Consider the following 12,795-nt stretch of genomic DNA (forward strand, 5'->3'; position numbering starts at 1 on the left):
TGGGGTGTGCAGCAGGTTACAACAGTCACACTTCAAGCTATTTGGGTGTAAGGGCAAGAGCAATAAACTTGCAAGACCCCTGCAAGCATCTCCCTCCCTGTAATTACTATTCCTGCACTGGTGCCAGGGTGGGATGCTTCTGGAAAGTGACAGAAGCAGAAGTACCACACCCCTTCGTGTCTCTGCGAAAACACCGTAACTGACTCTTCCTCTAAGCTGATAAACTTGCACTTTGCATCTCGTGTTTAATTTCCTGAAGATGCAAAAGACACAAAAAAAGGGGCAAATGTTTTCATGAGCAGCTTGCACTTAGCACACTTCATCAGACATCTGCTTTTTCCCTTTTACATGCGTTCACTATCAGTCTGCACTGCGGACTTCCAAACTTTACCTGAAAAATTAAGAAAATACCCTAACCATTTCTAAATCATTGAGCGTGTCTGGTCAGGCCCATTTTTGTTCAGAGAAGAGTTATAAAGCAAAGATGGGTTTGGAGAGACCATCTGGAAAGCAGCTTTGCTGAGGAAGACCTGGAGGTCCTGCTGGACAAGCTGAGCGTGAGCAATGTGCCCTCGCAGCAAAGAAAGCCGAGAGCACACGGGGCTGCGTTAGGAAGGGTGCTGACAGCAGAGCAAAGGAGGTGACTGTTCTCCTCTCTGGTGAGGCATCACCTGGCACGTTCTGTGTCTGGTTCTGGGCTCCTCAGAACAAGAGACACAGACATACCAGAGCAAATGCAGCAAAGGGCCGTGAAGATGATGGACAGGAGCATCTGACAGCTGAGGAGGCACCGAGAGCTGTAGTTGTCTTGGCAAGAGGGGTCCAAGAAGTGTGTGTAAATACCTGATGGGGGGAGTAAGGAAGATGGAGCCAGACTTTTCTCGGTGGTATCCAGTGATGGAATGAGAGGCAGTGGCCACAAATTGAAATACAAGAAATTCCATTTAAATCCAGAAACACAAGAGAACTGTAGGAGTGACTGAACACTGGAACCAATTGCCCAGGCAGGCTGAACATCTCCATCGCTTTTACAAGTTCAAGGGTAGTTTGTTTCTTACAGAGAAGCACTGTCACATGGACGGCACAAATGATTAATTAGTTCAGTGTTGACTCGAAAACCAAAGTATTTTGGAAATTAAACTGTGATCTGTGACTTTAAATTGCTGACATCGTGCCTGATGTTCTTGAAAGTACGTTATACCTAACGCCTAGATAGATATCCATACACGAGGTCTGAGTGGAATAGATATCCATACACCTGAGCTCAGGTGGAACTGTGCTATTCGTTGTGGACTGTGCTATCCATTGTTCTGTAGGTGGTGTGTGAATGGACAGAGGTGAGCAGATGCCATCAATTTTAGCGAAAGGATGTACAGCAGAGCAGGCTGAAACTCCTGATGGTGTCAGAGATTGGTGTCGTTCTGTCCAGACTGTTCTCAGACCTTAGTTTCCCCTTCAGATAAGGTTTGAAGTGTGTCAGTTTTAACGAGCAGAAATTAAATGTCTTAGAACTCCCTTTTCCCCCAAGAGTGCCTCAAATTTTGAATTTATTTATTGTTTCAAACTCATATTTTTCTGTACTCGCTGCCAATGTGTGTTAGTGTGTTTCTTGCATTAGTTTTTGAAATATCTGCTGATGATGGTGTTGACTTTCTTGCAGAGGCCCAGCCCAATCCAGCTGTACTCGCCTCCTTTCATCCTGGCACCCATCAAAGACAAACAGACAGAGCTGGGGGAAACATTTGGAGAGGCCAGTCAGAAATACAACGTGCTGTTCGTCGGATATTGTTTGTCTCACGATCAGCGTTGGCTTCTGGCATCCTGCACTGACCTTCATGGTGAATTGCTGGAAACCTGCATAGTTAATATTGATTTACCAAACAGGTAGAAACCTTTATTTTTTACATTAGATCTCGGTCTGTAGTTGCCATCCCTCACTCTTGCACATCCCTTCTAGTCATATTTCCTGCTGATGGGATTATAATAATTTTACAGCGATAACATTTCAGTTGTCACTTTTATAGCTTATAAATTGCAAAGAGTTACTGTGTTAGACTTGTTTTACAAACGCTACCTATGGATCTTACCTTCAAGAACAACTGGTATTGGTACAGCTGGTTTGGCTCAGCATGGTGACACCTTTCACATGTCACTGCAATAATAGTTCTGAAAGCAGACACATACTTTTTCTGCTTGTTGTTAGTAAAAGGTAAGTTAGACACTCCACAGAAGTGTAAGAACACCTGGAGAGGGTAAGAGTGAAATAACTACATAGAATAGAAATCTGAATATTGTCCTTGATTCTCTTATTTTCTTTTTTCTTTTTCTTCCTTAACTTCCAGGTCAAGGAGGAGCAAGTTGTCTGCACGTAAAATAGGTCTGCAGAAGCTGTGGGAATGGTGTGTTGGTATTGTCCAGATGACATCACTGCCTTGGAGAGTTGTAATCGGGCGGCTCGGCCGCTTAGGCCACGGGGAGTTGAAAGGTATGAGATGTCAGTGCGGTCACTGCCTGTGGTTTTGGAGTGAAGACACGGCCTTAGTGTGACAGAATTGACCATGAGCCTTTAAAACCAGAACACTGAGAGTGATAATCCTGCCCTGGCACTGCATTTTTGTGTTGGTTTGCATAAACAATTAGCTTGTTTGTACACTGGGTTTGACATTCCTCCCTCATGTCTGTAGTATAAATGAACTAGTTTCTGCACAGTGCATTTCCAAGTGGAAGTCATGGATATCACCACGTTAGAAAAAGAGCTGAACAGCAGTTATCCTGACACAGAAATAGAAACAAGTTTCATCCTGATTCCTAAACCTGAACGTAAACTAAACAAACAAAAAATTATTGCAAAAAAAATGTAATGAACAAAAAAAAATATATTTTTTTTTTCCCCTGTGGTATACAAAACTGATAATCAGTGTTAACCAGCAATAAGGTACTCCCTGCAGCAACGTGCAGCTCCCTGCAGTGAGCGAGGAGTTCCCAAGATTTAACATTCCTCACAGCTCTGCGGGAACTGAGAGGGAGCTCCGGAGTGGTTTGGGTGTAGGTGCCTTAACCCAACAGGGGTAGGGACCACATTGCTTCGCTGCAGCGCTGGTTCCTCTCGCTGATATCAGTACATGTGTTCAGCATCTTCCTGTGGCCACTGTTCAGGTTTGGTTTGGTGACTGAGCAGAAGAAAGTGGGATTCTGAGAGGGTGCTCTCAGTCTTCCCCCATCTCCCGAGTTGGAACACGAAGATAAATTAGACAGGAGGATAAAGATGTTTCATGAGTGTTTGTCCTTTTGCATGAATAACTGAAGGAGACATGAATTTCTCTGGTTAGTGTATTGTAAGAGATTCTGTATTTCACGAGGTGGGAAAAAACCTGAAAACCAGTGCACAATAAATAACAATTCAGTCTGAAAGCACAAAGCAATGCTCTAGGTGGGGAAAAAAGCAGTAATGAAATGCCTTCTCCATATAGGACACGCAGGGAAGAACTGCTGTTGTCTGCCCTGGTAGGGGAATTTGTTATCCAGCACAGACACAGGAGTTAACTGGAACGAGGGCAGGAAAACAGATTAAGAATGTCATCAGCAATTCTCTTCCTCTGTTTGGACAAATAATGTCTTTAAATTGCTAAATGTAGTTTAGTGAATGTATATCTGCACCTTCGCTGAAATTTGCTTTATTTCGTGTATTTTATTAGTAACAAAGTTTAACAAAAGTTCTCTGGTGTTGAGTGTGTGAATTCATATCTCCCTGGTTACGTTTCCAGTGTTCCATTATGGCACATTTACACCCTGTTTACATGGGGAGGCACTCTAGAATAGTCCAGAGTTAGAGATGCAAAGTGTTATTGCTGCTGTGCTATTTCCAAGCGAGTGCTGGCTGTTTCAGAACCTGCTCTATCGTCATGTTTATTCCTTTCAGACTGGAGTATCCTCCTTGGGGAATGTTCCCTGCAGACAATCAGCAAACAATTGAAGGAGGTGTGCCGCATGTGCGGCATCTCAGCGGCGGACTCTCCTTCTATCCTCAGTGCCTGCTTAGTTGCCATGGAGCCCCAGGGGTCATTTGTTGTGATGCCAGGTAAATTTTATCCAACTATTGAAATACTAGTGAAACTTTCCTTTTTTCATCATATTTATCACATAAGCATGTTAATTTTGGGAGAATTCTGAGTCCAAGAAGAAGACCTTGACTAGCACGGCTAGTTGAAAATAGGTTGAGTCAGGAGAATTCCCAAAAGTACCAGTAAGAGATGCTGTGTCAGGAGTGTAGGCTCCTGGGGGCAGGATTGCTCTATGCCACTGTCAGACTGAGGACCTTTTCCTCAGGGAGGTCATGTTCACAGACCAGTTTTCATCCCCTGAAATGTGATGTTGTAGACACCCTCATGTGAGGAGCGTCAACATGAGGATGAGACAGTGTAAGAGTCAGCAGTGTGAAAGAGGAGGAGTCTGGAAATGGCAGTAAGGATAACCCTCCACTTGCCTTTTCATATGCTTGAAGTTATTTAGAGAGTTCTATTATAAGCAGCAGTCCACAGAGTTAAGTTGAAATAAAATTAAATTTTGAGGTTCCCTTGACTTATTTCTTGTATTAAACATTTACTTTTTTAATGTACATGGTGACCTAGCCTTACAAACTACTGGTTTTTTTAGTTTAGAAATAAAAGATTACTACATGGAACAGAATGAAACGAGCTTGATAATTGCTCAAGATGAATAATTTTCACAGCAGAGAAAATAGACAGCAAATTATGCTTTTTTCATGTCAACCAAAGTGGGGAATGTTGCAAATTTATACAGATATGTGTGTGTCAAAAAGAAATTTAACTTGCTCATTTAACAAGTCCATCTCTGATTAAGGGGCAGCAGAGTGAAAGGAAAGGTGGGGCATTGTATGGGAATTCACACAGCTAAACATCATCTGCAACTTGTGATCTTAGTTTCAAGCTCTTCTAGTACATTATTCTTTTTGGGATAAGAACCTTTAAACACTTGTATTAGCTTGCAAACGCAGATTTGAAATTAATTGAACACAGAACATATATTTTGAAGATGATACAAATTAATGTCTCTGCTGTTGCTTCTGTTCTGGAAGATGCTGTCACCATGGGATCCGTGTTTGGCCGGAGTACTGCGCTGAATCTGCAGTCATCCCAGCTGAACACCCCTCAGGATGCCTCCTGTACACACATCCTGGTTTTCCCAACCTCTGCTACTATCCAGGTGGCACCAGCAAATTACCCCAATGAGGATGGATTCAGCCCTACTAACGGTGAGTAAACGTGTGTCTGGTGTGAGCAGTGAAAGACTGGGGAATGCTTCAGAACATCAGCAGAGCTCTCCCAGTCATGAAGAAAACCAGAGTGGATCCGTGTTCTCCCAGCGACGCCGTACCACTCTAATTGAATTTAAAGAGAACAACACTGCTACAGGGTCATGTTGCTGAAGTCCGTTTCCAGAGAATCATACTGATTTCTTCCAGAAGTGATACTGACCCATCAATATGCAAAATGGCACAGACTATAAAATCATAGAATCATAGAATGGTTTGGGTTGGAAGGGACCTTAAAGCTCATCCAGTTCCAACCCCCCTGCCAGCAGCAGGGACACCTTCCACTAGACCAGGTTGCTCAAAGCCTCATCCAGCCTGGCCTTGAACACTTCCAGGGAGGAGCAACCACAGCTTCTCTGGGCAACCTGTTCCAGTGTCTGACCACCCTCACAGTGAAGAACTTCTTCCTAATATCTCATCTAAACCTCCCCTCTTCCAGTTTAAACCCATTTCCCCTTGTTTTGTCATTAACTGCCCTTAGGAAAAGTCCTTCCCCAGCTTTCTTGTAGCCCCTTCAGGTACTGGGAGGCCACTAGAAGGTCTCCCCGGCGCCTTCTCTTCTCCAGGCTGAACAGCCCCAACTCTCTCAGCCTGTCCTCATAGCAGAGCTGCTCCAGCCCTTGGATCATCCTGGTGGCCCTTCTCTGGACTTGTTCTAACTGGTCCATGTCTTTCTTGTGTTGGGGGCTCCAGAACTGGACACAGTATTCCAGGTGGGGCCTTACAAGAGTGGAGTAGAGAGGATTTTTCTTCTTGTTGTGATTTTTCTTCTTGTTGTGATTTGATCAGGCCAACTTGTTTTTTATAATAGTGGTTCGCTCCATGCCCTGATGGGTACCAACCTTGTGAAGAAGGAGTTACTTGTTTTAAAATGTTAATCTTCCTGTAAAGTGGGCAAAATAGACCAACCTGAGAATTCTTTATGTTAGCAGCATGCTTTTTCAAACATATTTAACCCTGTAGTTTGCGTCAGCAAGACTCTGGTTAATACTTTATATCAAATAAGTATTTTCCTACCTGTTTTACCATAAATCCCTAAAAATGATTGTAAAATAATTTAAATGAAGAGTAACTACAAACATTTGCAATAGAAGTATTTTAGGAAGAGGAAATTTACAGTATAGAGAGGAAGAAAGGCCCACTATATTTAATGAAGGAGTCTGCTTTGATCTGTTCCTCCTGGAATTTCAGTGGGCCTCACAGAAGGGAAGTTACCCCACTTAATACTTAAGCAGCTGTCCTTTCAAGGCCCCAGAATCCTGGCTGAATGCTGTGCTGACAAATATTTAACCTGCATTAACCTGCCCTTTAGTGCTCCAGATGCTAATTAGAATCAGGTACAAGAACCGGCGTTTTCCAAAATGGTGTTAAATTTAATTTTCTTAACTCTGTTCTACTTAATGATTAAACCGCTTCCAATGCTATTAGCCATCTCATTTATGCTTTGGAGGCTAAGCAGAGCATGACATGACTTCTGTTTTCTTTACTGAGGTTGTAGGACAGAAGTTAATAAACTAAGTTAATTCATTGCGCTTGCAATCCGGTATTTCTCTTCAGAAGATGAAGGAAAAACAACCACCTGCCTATTTCAGCACTAGGACTTCAGGTGAAATTAGTTCAAGACACACACATTGCTTTCTGTTTTCATGTGGAGCAAATTTTCATGTGGAGCAAATTCTTCTTCTTCAAGATAAATTATTTATTATAATATGTAGAAATGCATGACTCCTATTTAGGGCTCTGTGTGTTTTAGTACAAATTTGGCTGCAATTCGAATTAATCAGTTAATTCAGACAGCTCCCACTGTCCCTTTCTGTCCCCTAAAATGTACTTTAAATGTCATTATACTGCTTAAACATCTGTGCCTGCTGAGAAATCTGGATAAGGAAAAACACCCTATAAACCACATAAACCACATTGTGATGCTTGTAATTTTTTGCTCTGTGTTTATAATGTCTTAGCTTTCCATCCTGTAAATTACTCGCGGTATCAAAAGGGGTTCAAATGACTGAGTAATGGAATGTACTCGGAGAAGGCACACGCGCTTTCACTGTGTCTTCATGCCCTTCCCACATATTAACATAAAGCAAATTAAAAGAGCACGTTATGGTAATACAACTGCAGTTAATTTCTGAGATAAAAGTGAACTATTCCAAGCTGCGTTGTAGGAAGCATTTGAAATCATCAGGACAGTGTGAGTGTGAGTGTGGCGCAGGCCTGGCTCTGTGAGCAGTGTCTTGAAGCTGCTCCCAGAACATTTTGAGCCGGAAGCGCTGGTGTGCAGCGCTGAAGAGCAGCACCTGCTGAGAGCAACGTATGTAGGTTTGTTTAATGTATTTTCAGGTATTTTATTAGTGGATTTCTGTGACCAAATGCAGAGAGGGTATCATTTTTTTTCTGTTAAATTTGGATTTTTATTAAGCTGGTATGACAGGATTTTTGTTTGTTCCATGACCATTGTTAAAATTTATGGTTTTAAGAGAAGTCTGCCAACTCTTCCTTTCAAGTCTGTGCGGTTGCAGTCAAAGGTAGTAAGAAGGATTAAACAGTAAGGTGTTTATCTCTGCTTTCATCTGTCTTACGAGTATGTAAAAAAAAGCAAAGGGAATGAGGATAACTTAAAGGGAATGGTAACAAATTACAGAAATTTATTGGCAAGAATGAGTACAGCACATTGGAAATTATTTTTCTTTGTTTTCCTTTTCAGATGACATGTTTGACCTCCCATTCCCAGATGACATGGACAATGACATCAGAATTTTAATAACAGGGAATCTCCACTCTTCACCAAACTCCTCCCCAGTTCCTTCCCCTGGATCACCATCTGGTATTGGAGTGGGATCTCACTTCCAGCATAGTAGGGTAAGGCTGGAGAACTTTAGGGCATGTGCTGCTTAAAATAGAATGTTAAAAAGACACAAATCCTCCAACAAAGTATTTTTTTCCTGTAGATTCTCAAACATAATTAGGTGAACAGGAAGCAGAAATTAATGTTAAAATTGAAGGTGCTGGTTCAGTACCATTGTAGGTGTGTCTGCCTTGACTATTGACATCTCTCAAGTTAATTTAGTGGACAAGATACTGAGAGGGAGTGAGACGGAGGAGAGAAGCTTCATTTTTGTGTGGCAGAGCTGGATCTAATGACCCTGTGTAACTTTATTCTGTACTCATCCATTTTTTTTCTGGAAAATCATATGGAATGTCCCTGGCACAAAGTGACAAGCCTTTGAGAGAAAGGAAGATATGACAGCTCTGTTCACGTGAATTTCTAGAGGCGGCAAGAAGGGCAATAATTCTCCTAATAATAAAACCCTACCCAGAGAAACTCTGCAGGTGCTGGATGTTTATGCAAATATTGTTTTCTTAGTAAAAATTAGCCCAGAGCACATAGTGTTTATAAATTACTTATGTTTGAAGTGGCTTTTATAAAGTTGGTTCCAACACCAGTGATTACTTAAAACACAAATTATTTTTGGTAATTCCAAGTATTTTTTTGAATCAGCTTTAACATAATTTAGATCACATTTGATTGAACTCTTTTACTCATAAATTTAATTGTGCAAGAGATTTAGCTGTACTCTTAAAATGGTTTCTATCACAAGGATGTTGAAGTTTGACACTTCATAATTTCCTGTGGAGAAGTTTTATTCTAGAAATAGTACATTTATAGCCATAGCTTATTACCTCTTTCCTAAGTAATATAGTGTTTATTAAGGAAACAGGCTAACTTATACAAGAGACATAACCCCATGCATGTAAAACTGCTGGTGTAGTGATCTGTAATCGTTTAAGTAACTGGATCTGGATCTGTGACTGTCACTGGTGGCTTTAAACAGTCTCAAGAGAAACTATAAATCTGGCATGGAAGTAAGTTCAGAATAGATGCTTAGAGGAGGTGTAAGTACAGCTAAGATAATTACCTGTGAATGATGCTCCTCATTCAGTCCCTGTAACAAAGCAGTGCATTTTTCTAAATCTAAATAAGATGTCTTAAGAAAAGAATTCTGACTCCCTGTAAGTAACTAAATGGTGTTAGTTTCACCTCCTGCCTATATTTCCCTTGCACCCTCTGCCACAACGCTCCAGTGGTCAGCTCAATACAGGCTGTGGGTGAAAAACTACTTCTGCATCAGCCACAAAAATGCTGATAGGGTATTTTGTGATCTCAGTACACAACCACTGTACCTTATGTTAATACTCCAACCCACTTTTCAAAGGCTAAATAATTGCACATCACTATCACTTGGTTATTTCAAACTGGTATGTGAAAGATCGAAAGTTTTACATTCTGTTACTAAACCCTCCAGCCATAAATCATAACTCATCACTCATCACAGTTTCTCTCTCTTACTTAGTTCATTCAACAATCTCTATTCTGTACCACTTTTAGAAATGCATTTACAAAACCTCTTCTCAATGGAACTCCATCCAAGTGGCTTAAGAACAGCACAGAAAGGTTAATGACCAAAGAGCTTGGAGACCTGGACAAGCCATTTCTAGATGAACCTGTCATAGTAATTCAGGTTAATCATTAACAAGGGCCTAGTAATTGATGTGTAATTTTTGGTTTTAAAAAAGCAACAGCGTGTGATCATTACCTTGTGGGTCGGGGAAGGTCAAGCCTTCGTCCATGTAACCCATAATTGATTGCTGCAGTTGAGCAGTGTGAGCCCTGATTGCTCAGCAGCCAGTTTCAAGGTTTGCTGTGGCTTTGAGCACCCACAGCCAGGTGAGCTGCAGCCTTCTCCGAGCTTTATGGACTGTTTAACTTTCTTTGATTCCTGACCAAGATATTACTGTTGGAGAAAGACCTGCTTGAAGGACTAGCAGTGAAGGCTTTGTGATTAAGCAGCTTTCTGTGCAGTGGAATTTTTTTTTTTTTTTTTTTTTAACCTATTGACTTATAAGATGTTTATGGATTAAATGAACTGCTATCCCAGTTCTTCTGGGATAAGTTTCAAGCTAAAATCCTTCACAGGCATCTTTCAAGTTTTTCCCCTATGAAATAAAAGTAAAAGAAAAATAACAAAGGGTGTTTCCAAAAAAACCCAAATGCATTTAAAATAGGAAGGTACTCCAGAGTGGAACAGCAGTCACCCTTTCTGATACCTAAGGAGACCCTTGTAGGTTTGGCAATGTGGTTCATGATATATAAGCATATGTATACGCACACACACGGGGTGAGTGAGGTAAGCAAGCTTACACCAAGCATTTCAACAGCCTCGGGTATGGAAGGTTCATCTAGGTTTTACTCTGTAGAAATAAAATCACAAACGTATATGCTGACAGGCAGTGACTGATGAAATGAGTTTTACAGCTGTTTTCTCATTGTTTAACTCTCTCTTCTCCAAATCACTGTTTGGTCCATAGATATGAATGAGTAACTAATACTGCAAAAATACAGTATAGAAATAAATCAATTATATAAATTGAAAAGCAGGACAGCTCTTTCTTCTTCCCCACGTTTCACCTCTGCTTGGTAGTACAAACTGAAACAAAGCACAGTATCTTCTAACTGTCCGTAGCAGGAATAGCAAGTGTAGGATTTTTTTTCTGTGCTATCAATGTAACTCACTGAGAAAGCAAACACAACCAGGATTAGAAAGGTGCAGATATGCTCTGTTCTCCTATATCTGAGTGTGTAACGCATCCTTCCCCTAACTGAAGTCAGGATGATCACCTGCAGTGCAGACTGCTGGTTTGGATATGTATAGGGAAAGCCTACCAGGATTTATAAACGTAAATTCAACGCTGGTCTGCTCTGTGCACACACACAAGAAGGTGCTCAGATTCACAGCCGGAGCCCAGTACCTCTAAGTTTCTCTGTAGCATCAAGTTCTACCTGTACTCAGTTCAGTTTAGGAGGTCAGCATTGCTGTTTGGGAATCTGAAGTGATTCTGGAACATTAAGTCTGGAGAACCCAACTCCAGGGGGAAAAGGAAGGGATTAGACAACCTGGACTAAGATTCGTGAATGACCGAAGGATATCTCGTTAATAACAAAGACAGAACTGGATTAAAGGCTGAGTAATTAGTAAGCAAAATTAATGTTATTGGAGTGGGATGTAATGATGTAAAACAACAAATGTGCCTTTTCAACTTTTCTTTCAGAGCCAAGGGGAACGTCTCCTTTCCAGAGAAGCCCCTGAAGAACTGAAGCAGCAGCCTCTTGCTCTTGGATACTTCGTATCAACTGCCAAAGCTGAGAATCTTCCGCAGTGGTTCTGGTCATCCTGTCCTCAGGCACAAAACCAGTGTCCCCTCTTCCTGAAGGTCTGTCTTGCTACCCTTTCACAGGGGAAGGGGAAGAAGAATTGTATTTATAACCTAGTGATTTCTTTGAAAATGTTGGCCTTGCATGTTACCACCGATGTGACAGTACTGGAAAGGGAAATACGATTTTAGGTTAAAATTTACTTAAGATAACTGGCTGTTAAAACTCAGTTCTCTGTTCCTAAAGCCCTTACCTGAAAATGGAATAGTTTGGCAGCTTCTAAGTACAGAGTCACCAAAGCTGTATCTGATATTACAAGAAGTGTCCCAGTTTTCATTTTCAGTCAGCCTGAGACAGGAGGGACGTACCTTCTGTTCTGCCCTAATCCAGTTATGAGATGTAGATTAAAATTTAGAAGGGAGAGTAGCACCTCCAGCGAGAACATTTACTCTCCATTTCTATTTCCCTAGTTGTAAAAGTTGCACAGTGGAGTCTGTAGTGTCAGAGTGAATCTCTGGTACCTTCCAGTCTAGAACCACTGGTGTTTGTGAGACGTATACAGCAGAATTGGTTCAACTGCTCGAGATTTACTGACCCCTGTAGAGAGTCATGCAGCTTCTTATTTGAATGAATCAAACAAATGTGAACTAATGAGCATGGAAAGAAGGTGAAAAATCTGCCTTTAATAGCATCACATAACTATCTGAGCAAACAACGTACAGAATAATAAGGATAGTCCCACTTACTTGATCCATTCCCAGCTTAATTACCAAATACTCAACATTTTTGCAAGTCTTTTAACTAAGTTACCTCATCGATGTCTATCAGAGTAGAAGTGTTCAGTATCTCTCAATCCTCTCCTCATGCAAAAAGAGCAATTTTAGGGCCGATGTTATGATGACTTGCAGTCAGCATGGCAGGCTTTACATTCAGTGCAGCACTGAACCTTACTCCCTACACTCTGCACTCTTCATGCATAGATAGATGTCCCTGAAGTAAGTGCTTTTCTTTAAACCTACAGCATGGAGATGTCAAAAATATGAAAAACAAAGCACCGTGTTTTTGGAGCTAGAGATGAAGTTGTACACAAAATTTAAAACTACCTTTTTTTTTTTTTGTGAATGAGTAATCCAAAGACTGTGTTTCAGTTCCAGCAGTAAAAACACAGTCAGCAGAGCTCCAGGCAACTTCACAAATTCCTTCCGTAAGCTTGTACTAGATTTGTACTAGAGAGAAGGAGCCACCACCC

At 41.2% G+C, this 12,795-nt stretch overlaps 1 protein-coding gene across 1 annotated transcript in view; it reads left to right on the top strand.

Moving 5' to 3' along the window:
- Positions 1-12,795, top strand: part of MED13L (mediator complex subunit 13L) — a gene marked incomplete at its 5' end in the record, with an annotated part of 54,283 nt that overhangs the window by 36,726 nt on the left and 4,762 nt on the right. Inside the window, 6 exons of the mRNA XM_029087152.1 lie at positions 1,661-1,884; positions 2,343-2,485; positions 3,920-4,078; positions 5,096-5,272; positions 8,040-8,194; positions 11,444-11,605. Of these exons, the coding sequence (XP_028942985.1) occupies positions 1,661-1,884; positions 2,343-2,485; positions 3,920-4,078; positions 5,096-5,272; positions 8,040-8,194; positions 11,444-11,605 (1,020 nt within the window). The remainder of the gene's footprint in view (positions 1-1,660; positions 1,885-2,342; positions 2,486-3,919; positions 4,079-5,095; positions 5,273-8,039; positions 8,195-11,443; positions 11,606-12,795) is intronic.

This window comes from Antrostomus carolinensis, unplaced genomic scaffold (genome assembly GCF_000700745.2).
Source record: "Antrostomus carolinensis isolate BGI_N321 unplaced genomic scaffold, ASM70074v2 scaffold1831, whole genome shotgun sequence".
Lineage (NCBI taxonomy): Eukaryota > Metazoa > Chordata > Aves > Caprimulgiformes > Caprimulgidae > Antrostomus > Antrostomus carolinensis.